This window comes from Lepisma saccharinum, chromosome 1, assembly GCF_977018435.1.
Source record: "Lepisma saccharinum chromosome 1, izLepSacc3.1, whole genome shotgun sequence".
In the NCBI taxonomy this organism is placed as follows: domain Eukaryota; kingdom Metazoa; phylum Arthropoda; class Insecta; order Zygentoma; family Lepismatidae; genus Lepisma; species Lepisma saccharinum.
Window position 1 is genome coordinate 52272282 of NC_139229.1, and position 21290 is coordinate 52293571.

Sequence of the window (21290 nt, forward strand, 5' to 3'; positions counted from 1 at the left end):
ATCCCAGATATTTATAAAATCAAAGTACAAAATATGTACATAAATATGTAACAATAATTGATAAAATATGTATTACAGTAGCGTGCAAATTAATCTGAACAAGATGCATACTTTTCCAATTATACAATCATCTTATAATACGTTGCAGTTTTAAGCTTTAGTTTCACTTTTTTTTAAAATAACTGCACATTCACTCTCAATAATGCCCTGTGCTATGAACAACGATCCATTTTTACTCAATAGTTCATTGTTGAAGACTCAAAGTGAAGTCTATTGTTGAAGTATTTTGTTATCGTCGACAGACGAAGAGTCAGTTGTGTTACATGTTATGTGCCAAGCGGAAGGTAAGTTTTTGTGTCAGTGGTTCTTATTTCGGCTGCTACCCAAATGGATACAACGCCACGCAAACTGTCAAAAATTGTTTTGTTATCACAGCATACTTCAATGACACAGAGACAAATTGCTACAGAATGTGATGTCGGATTGGGTATGGTTAATTCAATTTTGAAACAATACCGAGAGACTGGATCCATCGAGCCTCACAGAAAGGGAAAATTTGGTCGCAAACAGAAGACTTCATTGCAGGATGAACAAATTCTTATTAGAAAAAGCTTTTTATACATTTTTTTGTAAGAAACTGTTTTTTCAATGGTCTACAAGCTTTTCGTCCAGATGGAAGCAGTCTGCGATGCACTGTTGTAACGTGGACGTCTACTCCACTTGACAATAAATCACGGGTTAAATCAACAGCAATCAGTCTGGGGTTCTGCTTGCTTTTTCTAATAAGAATCCGGTCATCCCTAAATTATGAAGTCTTCCGTTTACGACCACATTTTCCCTTTCTTTGAGGCTCGATGGATCCAGTCTCTCGGTATTGTTTCAAAATTGAATTAACCGTACCCAATCCAACACCATATTCTGTAGCAATTTGTCTCTGTGTCATTGAAGTATGCTGTGATAACGTAACAATTTTCGACAGTGGCGGCGATTGGGTTCCAAACCTGGGTGGGAGGGGCAAGGACAGTACATTTCCCTTTGTACATAAGATTTAGTATAGTGCAGGGGCAAAATTGGCGAAAAGTGGGGGGCAACTGCCCCCCTAATCGCCGCCACTGATTTTCGATTGTTTGCATGGCGTTGTATTCATTTGGGTAGCAGCCGAAATAAGAACCACTCACACAAAAAACTTACCTTCCGCTTGGCACATAACTTGCAACACAAGTAACTCTTCGTCTGTCGACGATAACAAAATACTTCAACAATAGACTCCACTTCCGGTCTTCAACAATGAACTATTGAGTAAAAATGGATCATTGTTCATAGCACAGGGCATTATTGAGAGAGAATGTGCAGTTATTTTTAAAAAAAAAGTTAAACTAAAGCTTAAAACTGCAAAGTATTTTAAGATTATTGTATATCTGGAAAGGTATGCATCTTGTTCGGATTAATTTGAACGCTACTGTATCAAAAGGATATGTAGCTAAATATGTAGTATCAAAAAATATGTAATAATAATCGAGTACATAAGCAAGTTCAAGAATTCTGAAAGATATTTATTTTATATTCAACATAATTTTAAGGACATAAGTTGTTCAAATTAAAATTTACATCAAATTTATAAACTCTAAAAAGCACAGCAACGTGTACATATTTACGAGACAATTTTTGTCAACTATTAATTACATTTCACATCGTAAATTATTGTAGAATATGTAAATATGTAAAAGAGCGCTTCGTAACTTTCGAAACAAATTGTTAACAGAAAAGCTTCTATAGAAAGTACAATCAAATGAAAATACATAGCTACTTCGTACTTTCGTTCCCCCACACCCCCCCCTATACGCTTTCATGGCATGGTGCTATGCACAGGGGTGCACTTTACTTTTTACTTTCGTACTTTTTGTACAACTTGTAACTTGCAAGTACAGGAAAGTAGCTTTCTTGTCCACCGATGCCAAGTTTCTAGGTACTTTCCCTAAATCTAAAAGCGAAACTAAAACATGTAAGCAGAAAGGGGGTGCGGAGCCTGTATTCAGCTTGCCAGTCAATTTTAGGTGACCGTAAGCACAATGCATCTCATTGATTAGAAAATATGACATCACATGAGCTACAAATTTTCTTCATCATGTTTCAGAGACCGAAAATATAGCAAAAAGGATCAAATAGGACAAAATTACCGAAACATTTGTTTTATGTAAAGTGAATTAGCAAATATGTAAAATATGTAATATCCTGGTAAATATTTAAAAATATGTAAAAAAAATTATGCAAAATTATGTCAGGAATGTAATCCGTTGACATTTTCGTGTTCAAGGTATCTATCTAGAAAGGAATAGAATATGTAATTACATACATTACAAATCCCAGCTCTACTGATAATATAACCACATGAAAAAATCACAATTTTGCAGCAACCTTTGTGCAGCTCCCAAACAATTTTTCCTGAAGACTCTACTATAGTGGAACCATGAGCAAAGAAACTTGCGCAGACCCGCGACGCCTGTGCACCGTACTCCCGCAAGTGGGGGAGGGGGAGAGTGGACCATGCTTCTTTATGGCCCGAGGTGGAGGGAAGAAGGGAAAGCTGCGCGGGGACTTTTTGTCCCAAAGTTTTTATCCTTGTGGTCGATCTATAACAACCAACTTTATTCAATCACTACTTCCATATTGTAGAAGCTTGTGAATAAATAAAAGAACAGGATGAGTTTTACATCCACAATAGGAAAAGCAAGGTACAAACATCTATCATTTGCAGGGCTGTACTCAAAAAATGGGTGCAATTTTATGAGATGATTATATTCCACAGAAGCCGAAGTAAATAAATCACGTAAGCAGGGTGGATTGCTTTAAATCACATTTAAAATCAGGTCATTTTTTAAAAATAAAATCACTGATTTAAATCACTGTAAATAAATAATTTATAGAATAACGATTTTATAAATATCAGAAACACTTTTGGTGAAAGTACATTACACTCGTAATCATTTAATGGTGATTATTAGGTTCTAAGATAGGAAAATAAAGGAAATAAAATATATGTACTGATGATATGAAGCTCATACAAAAGGAAATGTAAACACAGGATTTCTCTTGATTTAAAATTCAATAACTGTATGGACAAAGATAGCAAACATTTCGTGTAGAAAAATATACAAAATACTAATCATGTTAAACCATAAATAGTGTCAATATGATTAAACTGTAAATAAACATGGCAGCTGATATTTTTCGAACTATCATTAAAAAAAAATCCAAAATTCAGGTACAAAGACTATAAAAATATTTGTAAGTTACAATTATAGAGTACATCCAGAATGTTTTAGTTTCACTGGAAGAAAAGTTACTGAATTTATTATTAGTTTCATTAACAAACTCAACAAACATTTCCATAGTAGTTCGAGTATCAGAAACAGAAAAATAATAAAATTGCTCGGGTGAAGACAAGAAATCTGTGAAACATTGGAAGTAATGTGTTTCAATTTCTGTACTACATTTGTAACGATCATTTCTAAATATGTTACTATCAACGTATGAGGGCTAGAGCTAGTGTAACTCCATTTCAAGACAGTTTTGAGAAAAAAGCATGTATAAATGACTTAGTACTATGTTTAGCTGTTGGAGCACAAACATAGTGGTGCCTCTATGGGCAAGAATTTGAAAGTTAAAGAGATTCTTACGTCTAGCACTGAAATGTTGATACTTCACAGTTCTAAGTTATAAATCCAACTTAATTTCCATGAACAATTGAGTTACGCCTGAACACCTCACATGATGTTAAGTGTATTACAAATTGTAGAGCTTTTGAAAATACATGCCTTAGAAATAAATATTTGGATCTAAAAGAAACGAGGAAATAAGTGGTAAGTGGAGAAGATTACACAAATCTAAACTGCATAATCTGTATTTACGTCGAAATACAGTAAAACCTCGTTAATCCGGTCTAATGGGGGGGGGGATAAGTTGACCGGTTTAACGAAAGTCCGCATTAACTGAAATAACCTAAAAGAACAGTAGAAAGTGTATTAAAACTCCGTTTATAGCAACAAAACACGTTTATTATGGTGTATTTAAAGGGCATAGGCCTAAATACACTACACAATACAGTACAAAGTCTGCAGGAAACAGAATTTCATCAGTGGTTGACTGCCTTTTCTTTGGGAAGTTCTCTTGTTGACTTCTAGCCACATTTAAAACCTTGCATTCTGTTGTTTTTTTTTTTTTTTGTTTTTTTTTCAGCCTGTCTGGATTAAGCGAAGTCAGGCTTAACAGAGTCCGAATTAACGAGGTTGTACTGTAACATCTAAATCTTCGTGACTTAATTTTCTAAGTAACATTAGAAAATAAAGTTCCGAAGATTTGATAGGCATATTGAGTGTCACACATGAGATAGGGAAGAAGAGTTTACAGGGTTTTTGTTGGGAAACCTAATGGTAAGAGATTAGAGCAAATATAGAATGAATACTGAGATGGACGTGGAGGAAACTGGAATGTTCTTGACATAAAGAGGAACAATAAATTGTAACGTTTATGGATGCTAAAGAGTAACTTTCTCAATTATAAATAAATAATTCTGCACAGAACTCATGTTACAATTAAATACAAACACATAAAATTCAATGAGTGAATATGTTTCATGGACTCCTGAATACATTTGTAACATGAAGATGTTACTATGAAGAGTGTGCATTTCTTGAACAGACATATTCACACAAAGAAGCAGAATGTACACTAGCTTCAGTGCCAGTTATACATTCACTCTCCTTCAAAGAAAAATGTGTGAATTTAGAAATGGTTCACCAAACAAGTATTAAATATAACAAACACTAATAAAATACATGCTGCAATCCAAAGGTGAATGGAATTTTATTCCGTCAACTGTTTTGTTGTGCAGGTGCAATAGTGCATCATGAGAAAAAAAATTGTGCCAATCATAGAGAAGTGGCATGCGAGTGACATGGAACAAAATTTCACCTCCATGTAAAATTACTTTGTACTTTATATATACGTATACAAAATTTCAAATGAAGAGAATTTTCCTTTACGAATTTTGTGTAACTCTCGCCAAATATTTTCTCAAATGTTACTTTTCCACTGTAATGTTGGGGAAAATTGCAGCCCATCATTCGGCCATGAATTTAAGGGAGACATAGTCACGACAAACTTTGCGCATTTGTAGCAGCATTGCATGACTTCAGCAACTGCTCATAGAATGGATAATATTAAACAAAATAATAACTTACCAGTGTATGCAATACACAGGTCACAATATAGAATAAAAATCTAAGAACTTTGATGTGTCTTAGTCCTAACCTATGTGTAATTGCAGAACTACGGATTTGTTTATCATCTTGTGCTAAGACCTTGCACTTTACGTAAAGGTCACTGAACACATCTTATACCGGAATTTATTTGCCAAGAATATATATAATTTATAATAAATTTCATGAACATGATTGTTATTTAAATACACTGGGGAAAGAGCGGGTCGCCTTAGCCTTCAATGGATACTTTTTGCCAAGGTGTGTCATGAACATTACAAAAACGTTTATTCTCAACAGAAAAAAATACTTTGTATCTTTGTTTTAAGAGCCCGTATCAGCGTCACTCGAAAAAAGCACCGGACAGATGTCAAATTTTCTTCCTAGTCTTACCAATATTGATTCCATTTCCCCCTTCGAACGCAAATCCATTGCATGGTAGACCGTTTGAGACTTTACTGGTGGGAGGGTTGCTTTGTCGAAAGAAACAGAAGACAAGGTTCCCTGTCCGCTACTCACCCCCCCCCCCCCTCCCAACCTGCCTGGAAGGTCAGGCTCTGACCATAAAATACCTTTCTTTTGAGCCCGCACGTTTATAACTCCGAGCCGAGAGGGTTTCTGTGACAGGACAACACTTTTTCTGAGTGTCTGAAAGAAGAAAAACACACATAGAAGAACATCGCAATACAACTTACATGTAATAGAGCCAAGGACTATTTAGGGGAGGCGGGGTGCCCAGGGAGTCCGAATTTTTCGCGAGAGACTTACGAAGTACTAAAATTAAATTATGTAAATATGCTTGTTTTGTTTAGCATCTGTCGTTTAATCGAGAGGTGTATTTCCGTCAAACTTATTGTAAGGGAAGGATTACATTGGGGTCATACAACTTTGGATGACTGTATCAAAGAAGATTATTACACACCACTACCTAAGTAATATGCTTAAATATTAAATTAAGAGCTTTACTTTTCGTCAAATGGATCTAACATCCTTTTTCGTTATTCAATAAATATTCAATTCCTTATCTGTTTCACAATCACCTTGCCAGGTCAGTTGTTTTTATACAAATTGAAGCGATCTTAACTATTCATGAGCTAGATAATGAATACGTGCTGTTATATTCCTATTCTTATGCCATCTTTTCCCATTCATGTGATAACAACATTAATTAACATTTTAATATTATTAATTTAATATTACTGTTATTTTAACTTGTTTTTATTATTAGAAGAAGGTACCAACATCATAGGCGTGCGCAGACCCTCTGATAAGGAGGGGGGGGGGGCAAAAACCTTGAAAATCAAGTCAGATCGGCAAAGAAAAACCTCATTTTATCTCACTGTTTTAGTTTTTTGCATTGATGTGATATATATATATGTGTGTGTGTTCGCGCGCGCGAGTGTGTATATTATATATATATATACCTAGGTATTAACATATTATTTAAATACATTACGTAATCTATTCATCCGCCCCTTAACAAACCAACAGCAAAAATTATATAGATTGTCTCTGAAATGTGAGCGCTCGTTTTCCTCCAAACCAAACTGTTATAGCAGCAACTGTCTGAATTACTTATTCGTTCTTACTTTTTTTCTGGTAATTTACAATGTATTGGAGAAAAGAAACTGCTAGCGAAGCGAGCAAGAAAATTTTTCGATCCAAATTTTTGAAAGTTGAAAACAGTATTGATTTAATAGGGCGCAAAAAAATTCATGGGACGGCATGGCATTCTTTTTTACAATTTTTCTCAATCAGATTGTTCGGCGCCCAGGGCCAACTCCCGCTACTTCCTAGCTACGGCTTGGAAGTTGACAAGACTGCAAGAAAAGCAGGTACCCCGGGCGAAGCGAGAAAGAAAATTTTACGAAATGTATTTTTATTTGTATACAATTTAAAGTCGAGGGGACAATTGTCCCTCTGTAACCCCCTGCAAGTGATCCTGACCGTCTGGAAGAAATAATGCAAGATGGACGTGAAAACTAATTCCGTCTTGAGTATCCTTTTGTCCTGCTACTAGTAGATTCTGCTAGTCTTGCTTTCTTTTAATTCAATGATTTCCGTCCAAGGTTGGAAAAAGGCATAAGCAATGCCCCCCTGTCCCATTGTGGTTGCGCCATTTCCTTTTAGAGTATAATATTGTTTAATAACAGCGACAATATTGCTCTCCACTAAATTTCTAGGTGAAAGTATAATAATATAGGGGCATGGAACGTCTGGAAGGGGGGCAAGGATGACCATACCTTGAAAACGAAGGTCAACCTAAAAGTATATATTTCACAAGTATAATTAGATTTCAGTCATAGTAATTTACATTAATTATTATGTAATGGGGACGCAGGAATGCGATAATTTCAAATTCAAGTGGTGTTTTTTGAGGGACAGCACTAGTATCGGGGTAATATGCCCCATGAAAAAAATACCTTTCTTGTCCCTTTGTGGAAAAATCTGCGAACGTCCTTGATTAGGGAGCAATCCCCCCCCCCCCCCACCTGCCCGTGCGCACACCTCTGACCAACATATATGGAATAGTTTATAACATCGAGTAGCAGGATATCTCTCCTGTATGGTGCTGTAAACTAGGGAAATAATGACGATGTTTTGTAGTAGTGCATAGCTATTCACCCTGTTGCGACACATGTGCAGAACAGGCGGAAGGCATTCTTTTGTGTTTTCTGCAGTTGGTGGATTATCCTAAGCGAGATGATTTTGATGTTCTTTCTTTTCTTAACGTAATAAAAACGTGTCTTACAACCTAAGGCGTCATGCTTTGTGCTCCGCCTGAGGATGAATTGTATGATGAAACTGATGAACGGACACTCACAAAGAGCATCCATGCCTGGATTCGAACTCCCGGATGTGCTAACCACTTCATCATGGAGGCCAGTGCTAATGCACATGAATATCAATCCAAGTTAGCCATTTGGAATCATTGGGAAAGTCGTGTAGTTAGTAAAATGTGTACTTTTAGCATTTTTGATACAATTAAAACTATTTACAGCCAATGCATATTACTCATATTGAACCGGAACGACGAATTTGTGAATTTACTACAGGACTTTTCAAACATCCGCAGATAAGGCTAATACAGTTTCTTGTTCATATCTATCATAGTTATCCTGAAATACACGTATGTCAGTTTTCACGCAGCTTACTAGTTTCGAGATATGCTTGATTCTGTTAATTGTACACTCCTCTTATTCATAGTTGCGAACTATCTCTCCGGATCCGAGCATGCATGTGAAAAAGAACTGAATCACTCCGCCACGGGGGGCAGCTTTTCTGATTGTAGTTTCTCATTCGAGTATTTGCAATGAACATAATTGTCAGCGATGTTTTCTCAATCCTTTCATAGTTACATCGTTCTTGAAACATCCGAGAGGCAAAAATACGACATTAAGGAATTAAAAGACTAAAGAAACTAACTAACTCTTAAATGTTAATAATTAGAAAGATTATAAGTGAACCTTCCCGCCTCGGTTAGCGGTAATAATGATGCTTTGTAATTGACGGGTCACTAGTTCGATCCACGGTTAGGGACATTTAATTAAGTGGCTCGGATTCCACTATAGGCTGTAGGTTTTGTCCCGATTAGCCTTTGTGCAACTAAACATTGCAATTTAGTGCAAAAATCAGCAAGCTTGGGCAGTTTTATTCCTTGTAAGCCTAGGTCTTCATGTTAATAAATTATTATTTATGACGTTGGAAAATAATTTATGCCGAGTGGCCAATTTCTATTCCATGGAGAAGAATCAGATGTGAAACATATATAAAACTATTGGTAGTTATTTTCACTACTAATCAAATCTGCCCAGTGCGAGAGCTGCAACTGTATCCATTGATTTATGTCAATGATATTGATAGTCAATGCTTTTGTCTCCTAGTGTAGGTGAATTTGCACTGAAAATATGTTTGTTCTCTCAGTGTTACCTTCACAATACAATTGGTAACATCCTCCAACTTATAAAAATTAATTTTTAACACTCGTTCCAAAATAAGTGACATGATTTACATAGGATAACAATTGTTATCATTTAACTTCGTAGGCATCGTATTATCATCGTTTGACCCTCCAACAACCAAACAGCAATCCCACAGACTCTGAACACATCCACCTACCAGACAGGCAGCAGAGTATCTGTAAATTTTTTTTGGCAAGTTTGGAGACTTGTGATTTAACAATTACTTAGTACGTATTAAATAATCAATGTCTGTTGTTGATCCATGCAGATCTGCAGCTGCCGTATTTTATTAGTTTCTTGCTGTGGTTCATTTTCCCATTTCAGCAAAAAAGTATTCACACTCTTTGCATACGGTGAGTAAATGGGGGGGAAGGGAGAAATTGCCCCTTAATAGCCTCACTTAGAAATTTAGTGCAGAAGAATCTAATAACAGTTCTTAAACAACATTATGCTTTTATAGAAATAAAAGTAAATACTATTTTCAAACCTACGAAAGTTCCAAGTAACTACGTAAGGAAAGGGTAGTGTATTACTTCCTATGTAATTGGACTCTCTCACTAGCAAATTTCTTATTAACACCTCCACATATTTCATTCTTTAGTTGTATTATCTGTATGTGTCTGCAGAATAAATTGCCCATATATTGCACATGAATAAATTATGTGTAGTTCTTTTGAATTTGCGGTACTAAACCACGTTTATACGTACAATAGTCTTTGAACGGCAGAGATGGAAAATAAAGCGCCAGCAGAGAACAATGGTGCCACTGAAGTTGAAATTCATCTAATAAAGTGATTTTAGGTGCGTCGGGACACAAACGACCCTGTTTTGTTCCCACCAATGTAATAAAAACAGTGAGATGGAATGAAGGCTTTATTTCGTCAGCTGAACTCTTATCAAGGCCCTTGCTCCCCATAATCGGAGGATCTGAGCATGCCTAAAATTCCTTATACAGAAATAGTGTTATTTGTCGTATATCCATATTTTACTTCGCTTTTTGTGCCACTTTTGGCCAATTTGCGAAGAAGGAAATAAGTGATGATATGATGAAATTGATGAATGGACACTTACAAACATCCGCGGCCAAGCCGGAATTCGAACCCGGGACCCCTGGCATCGTAGCGCAATGTGCTAACCACTCCCCCACGGTGACCGGCCCCAGAAAGTTGAAAGTGAATGAAATTTCTATGGTGTGTTTTGTATGGTCATTATCAATAGTAAGTCTGTCATATTATTCAACTAAATAATGTCTTTGGAAAAGAAAAAACAACATATAATTAATGTATTTTATTTTACATAAGACCTATGCCTAAAAGTATTTTTGTATATGATGACACAGAACTATCTTATGTTGTGACTTCTTTGGGTCTGACTGTAATATATATATATATATATATGTAATTGGTGATAAAATAACGCAGTAAAGTATTAAGTAAATATATTTTATCCCCCTACTTACAAATCATGAAAGGAGCCAAATTCGAAATTAAGTTGAACGGACGTTCAAAATGTTTAAAAATAGCACTATTTCCATAACAGATCATCAAGTATTTTTTACCATTGACCCTCAGAAATATCTCAAACTGACAATGAACGTTCATTGAACTTATTTATGATCGACAGCTAAAAAGTCATTCATTTGCGTGGCTGGTTGATAATCCACCACCAGATAGAATTTACACAATATTTACCTAAAAACTTTGAGTAAAGTCACCTTCCCCCTAAAAAAAATCCCTTGGTAATGGACTTTCGTGTTTTCACAAAAAAAAAGTTATAATTTGGCACAATTTTTCTTTTGCAGGCAAACCTTTTGTAAAGGTGTACTTGAGTCTGTGCAACCAGCCCTTCCCATTTGTGAACAATATACTGGGAAAATCCCCCATTCTTCACTGTTGTCATTGCACTACAACCCCATCGTGATTTAGTATTAGGATATAGCGTAGTGAAGAACTGTTTACAAGCATGCCCAAACCATTGATTCTCCCCCAAAACCTTTCCCTGCATCCTTTTTTCTTTTCCTAGCTCTCAGCATGCGGTTTTCTTGGAAGACCGGCCGATTGTGAATGAAAAAAGGGCCATGGAGGAGTGTGAAGGGAGGGGGGGGGGGTTGAGCGCGAACGGTACAGAGTGGGAAACGGCTAGCGCGACCAGCTTAGAAAAGTCGAAGTTAAAATTTGCATACATTGCTCTGTACGTCGACAAACTACAGACATTCTAAAGAAAATTATGTAAGATCAGTTTCATTTCTTTGCTGTAGAAGAACAGTTGAAGCTTTCTTGCACTTTAAAATGTTGATTTAAGTTATTACGAGGGGGGGGGGGGGGGCTGGAAAGTTCATGAAATCACCCAGAAGAAATACAGCTGGAACAACCATTTTAATACATTATTCAACGTATTCCCTCCGAAGCTCAATACACATTTCACAACGATGTTTCAACATTTGTAACCCTTTCAAATAGAAGGTTTTGTCGTGCCATGCAAATCAGCCCTCACCTCCTCAACCAGTGCCTCTTCGGACTGAAAATGTGTGCCCTTGAGATGTTTTTTGAGGTTTGGAAAGAGGTGATAGTCGGATAGGGCCTGATCAGGGGAATAGAGTGGATGGGGTACACAGGTAAAGCCCAGATCCGCCAGCAATTGCATGGTTTAATGGGCCTTGTGCGAGGGCGCATTGTCCTGGAGAAATTCCACACCACGGCTCACTTTCCCCCAACATTTTTCCTTCAGAGCCACCTTCAATTCAATCAAATATTGGGAATAAACAGCTGCATTGATGTTTTCACCCTGTTTAAGATATTTTATGAGGTTGACACAGTCCTTATCCCAAAATACTGATGCCAGAACCTTCCCCGCTGACCTTTGGCTTCGGAATTTTTCGGTCGAGGAGACCTACTGTGGCGCCACTCCATGGATTGCTGTTTAGTCTGTGGGTCATAATGGTGAATCCATGTTTCATCTTCAGTCACCAGGAAGCGTAACAAATCATCAGGGTGTTGAAATTTGCGCACGATCTCCCGTGACATCTGCACCTGTTTTCTCTTCTGGTCAGCATTCAGAGATTTTGGGATCCATTTCGCACTGAGCTTCCGCATGTCCAGATACTCTGATATTACGACACCCACACGCTCACGCGATATCCCCAGATACGCAGCAATGGTTTTGGTGGATATGCACCTATCCTCCATGAACATGTTGTGCACTTTGTCAATGTTTTCCGTGGTCATTGCACTTGCAGGCCTGCCAGAGCGGGGTTCATCTTCAGTTTTACCATGTCCAGTCTTAAAACGTTTCACCCATTTGGCTACTGTTGTATATCCTGGGGCATGTTCCCCCAAAGTCTCATGCAAAGTTTTATGGATATCCATGGGGGATTTGTATTGCAACACGAAAAATTTGATGACACTGCGAAACTCATTCTTCTCAAATTTCCTTAGATCTCCGCCCTCTCTTCTTACTGAACGTAAAACAAAAAAAATAACAATGCCAAAAGGATCATATTCAGGATAAGAGGTTTACAATATATGCTCTTTCTAATGGCTACAACGATTAGTTTCAATTTTTTTTTCTTCTGGCTGATTTCATGAACTTTCCAGCCCCCCCTCGTACATACAATTGGCGAGCAATTTTACGAAATTGAGATCAGGAAAACTACGTAATAAATAATATATTTAAAAAAAGGCTGCGCGACATAACTAACTTCATATTTGATCTTTAACTCAGTAAAATTTAAATGCCACACACTTGACTGTTCGAGCACAGAAGGTCGACGCAAGAACCTATTTTTTAGGTATTGTCACCAGCGGTGATACGGGCTCTTAAGTCCACTTTGTGCACAGATAGGATAATCAGGACTGGACCTACAGTTGGAAGTGGGATCTGATCTACTGTGTGCCTCTACTGAACCCAGGATCCCTTGCAATGACGTTACCACTGCACCACCAGGAAGGCAGAAAGAAATCAATTAGCAAATCAAGTTGTTAATATGGAAGTACTTTGAGAAAAGCATTCTTTTTTCCTAAGGTGTACAATACTAATATATTCTTTAACTTGCATGATTAAGATTTGTTTCAGATATTTTAATCATTTCATGCCCTCCCTCTAGTGAAGCCCAAGGTAGGTGTGTGGCCTTGGTCAAATAACATATATTCAGACAAATTCATAAGACTGGACTCTCAGTTTTAACAGACCAGTTTTCCATATATGTAGCAATAATTATGGTGAATAAAAGATCAAGATTTCGGTACAAAAACTTGGCATATTTCTGATGAAAAGAGGATTATACAATGGTGAATAAAAACCTAAAATTTTATTTAAAAGCTATACTTATTACACAAAATTAACATCTCTCTTTTAATAGCAGATGCATATAGTTATCAGAGTATTAAGTTCATTCCTGTGTAAAGGAGCAGTGGCGACCCATGGCTTTTTTGGATTATAGGAAGAAGTTCTGGTAAACAGAGGAAGGTCTGAAAAATACATTCAATTACATTCACATGTATTGCTTGTACTATCCGTTGCACTTAGAATGTTAGCTGCAGGCCCATGCTCAAGGTATGGCTCCCCACTTTGAACTATGAAATATTTATTCTATAAAAACCAACGAAAATAACATTTAGATTTTCTTCCCCCTCCCTGTCATCATGTGGATTGACGATAATAAAAAGTGCTGCTTAAACTCCGGAATTATGCTAAATGCTTCTAAATTGTGCTAGGATTTATTACTAACTTTTTTTTCCGCATAACTGTAATTGTGCATATACTTTTCTAGAGTTTTGAACTTACGTAAGTTATTATTGAGTTATGTAATAGTGTAAATTTTCCCACAAAATTGTTTACAATGGTGCAACAAATGAAATGAGTTCAACATAGAACTAAAAAGGTTTGAAAAAATTGTTTACCCCCACTTTCTACCGATTCCCTACCACAAAATCTCCTGACGTACTAAATCAGGCAGGATGAAGGAAAGAAAGAGGATGGATCATGGTGTGGTTGTAAAAAAGCTTGCCGTTGGGTCAGATCCTCCCTTTCATATGAAACATGTCCGCTGGTGAAGTAGAAATTCCTTTAATTTTTCCTCTTCCAGGAACAGCTTTTGCAGATTGTTAGATTTTACCATTATGCCAAAAGCAGGGTGATAAGTGCCAAGAAAGAACAAACTGTGCTTGGTTTAGTACCATTTTGCAGGGAATGGCATCACTGATTGAGGAAAGTCTTGCTGGTTCCTCGGTTAGGTATAAGAAAATATAGTATGATCCCATCATTAAAAATCAAGAATTATGTAAATAACACAAAAATAGATGCGAGTTTAACCCACGATCAGCCGTGCCATTTTAACAGTATTTAAAATATGGGCCTGTGGTGCTCTCTATCTGATTTTTCGAGTTACACGAGCAACCTGATCACATTTTTATGAGATGACGTAAACGGCATTATTAGACAGACCATTGTTGTTGAAATACTGTTGTCAGAGTGAGCGCAGTGCTCACACGCAACCGACTACGTTATATATCTTTTAATTTACATTTGTGCATTATTTAGTCGACAGGTCTATCCTGTTTCTAGTAAATCGAAAATTGGAAAAGTGTCGCAGCGATTTTATATCTTATCAGATTTCTGGAGATCAGATGGAACTACCTCAGAGGAACATGTACTTTTTGTTAACGGCGAGACTTGTAGGCTTTGACGATGTATACTATGCTGTTCAAATAAACATTTTCATACAAAAACGTAATGAATAAGAAAGATTATAATAAAGAGATCATTACAAGTACAAAAAATAAATGTTTAAAAATTAAAATATGGTGAAATATGTCTGAAAAGCAAAGGTGAGCGTTGCGCTCACCCACGACGTGACTTACAGCGAGCGCAACCGATCCCGGGTTAAAACAAATATGGCTATCGAATTATAACACGAAGTACAAAGTCATTATTGCATTGCCCTACTACAATTTAAAATACTGTTTAATTTAAACATCACATTTGATTCAGAAAAATACAATTAAATGTAACATAAAATGAGCAAAACAAGATTGAAGTTTAATTATTGTTTTAATTCCAACCACAAGATCAAAATATAGTTATAAATTCTTGATTCATAATGTCATAATAGGTCTATTTCCAAGTTTTCATTGATTTTGTATCTTGTTGAAATCCAGACTGCAATGCGTTAGTGACAGATATCAGATAATTTTACTAAAATAAACGAAACAACAGTGGTGTGTGCCCTGGAAGTAATTTAGCAAATGTACTTACCAAGATTAGGGACCGAAGTGTACGTTTCACAATCCACAAGAAATGTTCCACTTTGAACGGCTCCTAAAGCTGCAACACGTTTTGTTAAGAAATCTATTGTCTGTGGTCCGGTTCGGTTTTCTGCCATCGGAAACTGCTGCAGCCTGGAGAATACAAAAAATATTAATAATAAATTTAATGTTAAAAAAATAATGATCATCTTAAATACAATGAAAGAAATGATATAAGCACTTCAACGTAAAGCCAAAAGCTACTCATATGCTCTCAAATGTTGCAGTTATGGAATTTTCTCTTAATGCGGCAGTACCTCATACATGTTATACACACATGAGACAAATGATTAAAATTACCTGACATGCACATGGGTTTATCCAGAATCGTCCATCTGGGGGAAGGGTGTTGAAGTGCAACTTTAGAGCCAAAATGACCATAAATTGGACCTCTGTGTAAAAATTTAGGCAGTGTTGTTGTGGAAATTGGTGGGAGGGGTGAAAGAACTGGACATGCTGAAGAATTAGTACAATAATACAGATCAACTCACAATTAAAAAAACAAAGTGGACACAGCAGAAGAAAGCATGTCATTAGATGTGGAAACTTTCCAAGTTTTTGTAGAAAACAAGCACAGTGAGGTGCAGCAAGGTGTGTCATAAATATGGTATGTGCAGGTGAAAAAAAAAGCATTCTGTGTGTTGAATTAGCCATAACTGAATCAACACTGATAGTACAATGAAATTTTGATGCAATGTACCAGAGGCACCTGTGGACAAAACAACTTACAAGCGGTAAAGGAAATTCTTGTGGACTGGTTACCTGCGTGCTGCCAAACAAGCAGGTAGTCCCTTGCACGAGACTGAAATGACTAGACTCTTCTCTCCTGGCCACCAAGCTCACCTGATTTCACCTTTGGCATTACATCAGGAATCTAATGTACAGACCTCCTTTGTCACATCCAGAAGTTCAACAAAGAATCAGGATCGCAGTCGCTACCACTGACCAAAATATGCCAGGAAAGATATATCAAGCAGCTATAACGTTACAAAAACTAGGTCATTTTCTGCATGTAATGAAATGCTTCTTTGTGCTGTGTCTGTCTTGGTTATTATTTATTGAGTCTGGAAATCTCGGTGCAAATTATGAAGTACCCTGTAAAAATAAATTTTGCACAGAATAATTATTACAAAAAAATATTATTTACAAGGGGGGGGGGACATGAAAATAGAAAAATATTGCTCCAATACACCAGGTATTTCTTGTTTGCCAGTAACCATGCAGTTTCTTTATTTTACCCTTATATGTACTAGCAACCCCCTCCTCCCTACCACATGCGGAAAATACAGGATGTCTGATAAGTCAATACCTATTATTAAGTTGTTAATACATAATGTAGGAAGCATTGTATGATGGTAACTATCACAGGGAATGAAAACTAATTCTGTATCATTTATGTTTCAGGTAACTGAACATGCCATCAACGCTTAGCACAGAAGAGCGAGCAAGAATTGCTGCAAAGTACGAGATATGGCAATCGGTAGTTCAAGTCCAGCGTTGGTGGAGAGCTTAGAATGATTGAAATGCAAAGCTGAATCCCAAAATCATCAAAAAATGTCAGCAGTACATTGATGAGAACAGGTTCTGTGTTGGATGCACAACGTACTGGTGGACCATCAATAACATGCACAGAAGAGAATGTTGAACACGTGTAGGAAATGTTTGAAAGAAGCTCTAAAAAGTCCATCCATCAGGCCAGGCTAACATGCTATACCATTGAGACTGGAAGCCTCATTACGTCCAGCAAATCTTTCCCGAGGCCTGTGACCACAGCATGGAATTTGCAGAAATCATGGTCGGATGGAAATAAGATAATGCTCTACCAATTTCCATGCCGTGTACCTTGCAGTAATTCTTGCTTGCTCTTCTGTGCTAAGAGCTGGTGGCATGCTCAGTTACGTGCAACATAAATGGTACTGAATTAGCTTTCATTTCCTGTGATACTTACCACTATACAATGGTTTCTACAATATATGTTACCAACTTAAAAATAGGTATTGACTTAACAGACACCCTGTATATTCCACATACTTACAATGAATGGTGCTGGATGATTTTTGCAAAGTATACAACAGGACAAGGAAAGCATTTGTAAGGCAGAAGTTCAGTATTAAATAATCTTCAAAGTTTTGAAACTTTAATTCTGGCATATGTGAGATTGAAAATTAGAATTATCAATTTTTCAAAATGTAGGCTGCACCAAGTTATCACACTCATAAATTGCAGCTGTTCTCATGTTAAAACAATTGCTACAAATGCAAAGAAAAGAAAATGCCAAATTATTAAGGTAAGCACACTGAACTAGGCTAATCCATTGGAAATGTGAAAATGATAAGAACAGCAAACCTAACTGGCCTATTTTCTTTACAAAAGCATGCAACAGTCAGAAGTTGAACCTAATGAAAATATTCAACATGTTTGTGTTTTTTTTTCTGCAGTAAATGATGTATAAATGCCAAGGAGAAAAGCCATGCTTTTGCATAATGTATGCATTATTAATATACTGTCAAAATGCATCCAAGTGCTGGAAAAAAATTGAAGTGTTCTAGACAATGAATATCTGTTTAAATAACACTCATAAGCATATTATTAAGCTAGAGCTTAATTGAAAACTAAGGACAGAAAACTTTGCACAATGAGTTCGCTTCCTATGAGGCACAAAGATTTTCCATCCAGCTTTCCATTTCCATTATTCAAACAAGCACTGGAATTTTTGACTGTGTGATTTTACTTCTCCAATCATTCTTGTGTTGCTCATTCATCTCGAGTTGTAAATTCTAAATTTAAAAAAAGAAAGAAAGAAAAAAGACTGGAAAAATTATTTATAAACCAATGTCAAATAAATTGCATAACATTTTCCAACCAACATATGTTAATCTTAAAAATTACAAAAAATCAAATGGAAATGTGATTGAGTTTATTTTACTTTGTGTTTTGTGCCTCTTGGCTAATTTGCGAAGATGGGGATGAAATTGATGAATGGACATTCACAAACAACCAAGCCCAAGCGGGATTCGAACCCAGGACCCTTTGTGTCACAGCACGATGAGCTAACCACTCGACCACAGGGTCTGGCAAATGGAAATGTGATAAGAGTCACCGACAACAGATTGATTGAGTTTATTTTAGTTTGCATTTCTGCCATTTTTGGCTAATCACACAGATGAGGATTTGATGAAGGGGCACTGAAAAACATCCATGCCCAGGATGAGTTTGAACTTGGGACCCCTGATACCGTAGCAGGCTGTACTAAGCCCCCCCATCATGGAGGCTGGCTCACTGATGATATATTTCTTCCAGTTAGAAGTAAAGTAGAGATGCTACTGTTATGAAAGGCAGTGTATGTTTTTCTTTTACAGGAAGAAAGGGAAGGGGAGGGGGGATAAATTAGTCACTAGGTGAAAGGTACAGATTATTGGGCAGATGTTTCAGTACCTGCTACAGAAATTGGATCAGTCAACCCTTCCTAGGTCGTGTGAGAAAAATTACATTGCTCGTCGTGCATAGTGTCAGAGACCAGCTTTTTAAAATGCATACAGTTAATGGTCTAAAATGCCAGACCATCAATTATTACCATTAAAACTTTATTTAAACAAACAATTGAGATTGTATAAAAGTATGAAATGTATATTTTAGTAATAAAATAATTACACAGGACAAAGTAAGTAATTTTCAACAGTACCAACCAACAAAGAAGGTAGGCTAATCGGTATTACACCTACAGTGACACAATTTATTTTTTTGTGTTATTTAATGTACTGATTTGTGTTATACAAATCAGTCTTGTCCATGGGAGGGGTTAGTGAGGGTCAAAACCTCACCCTTTTTTTTGTCAAACTTTCCGAAAGAAAACAAAAAATATCATTGCCAAAAAAAAGAATGGCAAAATATACAACTACTAAAAATAATATTTTTTCTTGTATGTACGCATTGCTTGCATTGTAGAATTATTTTCCTGTAGTTTACGGTTATTACAAGCACAAGAAAACAGTTTTTCGTTGTGACGTTTCAGGAGAACACACGCTTCCTTCATCAGATATTTATTTTCATTTTGACTAAAGATACAGTTATAACAATGGTTAGCAATTTTTTAAACAAAAAGAATCCTTTATATAATGGATGTTGTCAATGTTACATTGTTGTAATATAGCAACTTAAATGTGAAAAGAAGCAGTCTGTTTTATTTTTATTTCAGATAAAAAAATTTTGATCACATTATTTTTTTATTTAAAATTATGAATCCCAAATATCATCAGGTAATTCAAAGTCATCATTGTTTTCACAAAGTCTCTTGATGTTTTCTGTTGTCTGATGAAGGGAGCGTGTGTTCTCCTGAAACGTCACAACGAAAAACTGTTTTCTTATGCTTGTAATAACCGTAAACTACAGGAAAATAATACTAAAAATAAGATAGATATAATCCATTCTAGGGTGACCTACTCTTAGCATTGAATTTAAGGGAGATTTTGTCAAGACAAATTTTGCACTATTTAGCAGCACAGCATCACTCCAGTAAATGTTTATGCAATGGTTAATATCAAAGAAAATAATTAACTTACATTTTATATAATACACAGATCAAAATATAGAATAAAAATTTACAAATTTGCATGTTTCTTAGTCCACTACTGCTGTAGAACTAAGCATCAATCAACTACTGCAAGATATGACATCACAGGTTGAACATGCAAGATCTTGCAGTCAACGAAGTTTTGTGTGGTTCGCCGAACTCTGAATGAGTTGAAATTTCGTGATCTTGATTGTTAATGGAAAATACGGGAGAAATAGAAAGTCAACACAGGAGCGGGAAGGTTCCAAAAAAAAATTGCTCTAATATGGAAGATCCCATAAATAAGGGAGAGTTGGCCACCCTACTCCAATCATATAAATTACAATCAACTTACAAACGTTGTAAGAACTTTGAAAAGAATGAAGATGAGAATATAACCATCATGTACCCTGGGAATCATGCTTGTTGAATTCTTGGTCACTTTTATGAAGGGAACTATGAAATATGTAGTAATGCTGCAATGTGGATAAGTGAACTAATATATAATAACAACTAAAATTTGGGTTTAAACAAACTAATTTTTGAAACCAAGTGCCAGTGATGAGATATGGATTGTTGGAAAGGACACTTTTATTCATGCTAGAGGTGTCACACTGCTCGTCACATTTCGATTTGACTGGCCTTGAAGATGTGGTCAGTCTTGGCTGAAAGTTTTCACTAAATTCCTGAAAAGAAAAATAATGTAGTATATTTTTAAAAAGTGTCTTCCTTGCATACTTTCATAATCCAGGGTAAAGCATGTATATCAACATAAACATGTCTTCACTACATAAACTGTTTTGTTTAAAATGTGACCTGTTTGTGCCTCATGTCCATACATTAATTTGGTGTTTTAAGTCCACTTTGTGCACAGTAAGGCTAATCGGGACTGGACCTACAGTTTAAAGTGGGATTCAAACCACTTGTACCTCCACAGAGTATCGAACCATGGACCCCTTGATTACAAGGCGACGATGCTACCACTGCACCATACAAACACACCCACTCTTCATCCCAATAATAGTTGTCTAAAGGAAGAAAAGTTGAAAGCAAATGAGTTGTGAATTGCATCCAAGTGTACTGGAAGCAATGTTTCCATTTCTTTTAGAGGATACAAAAACAATATAGACAGCGTGTTGTAACTATAAGAATGAATAATGAAATAATATTTCTTGGCCACTGATCTCACCCTTGGAATTACAATCGTTGAATAACATCA

At 36.3% G+C, this 21290-nt stretch overlaps 1 protein-coding gene across 2 annotated transcripts in view; it reads right to left on the reverse strand.

The window, feature by feature from the left end:
• Positions 1–21290, reverse strand: part of MED20 (Mediator complex subunit 20) — a 536245-nt gene that overhangs the window by 514251 nt on the left and 704 nt on the right. For both annotated transcript variants that reach the window (XM_083131729.1, XM_083131721.1), the window contains exon 2: positions 15473–15615. In XM_083131729.1, the coding sequence (XP_082987855.1) occupies positions 15473–15615 (143 nt within the window). The remainder of the gene's footprint in view (positions 1–15472; positions 15616–21290) is intronic.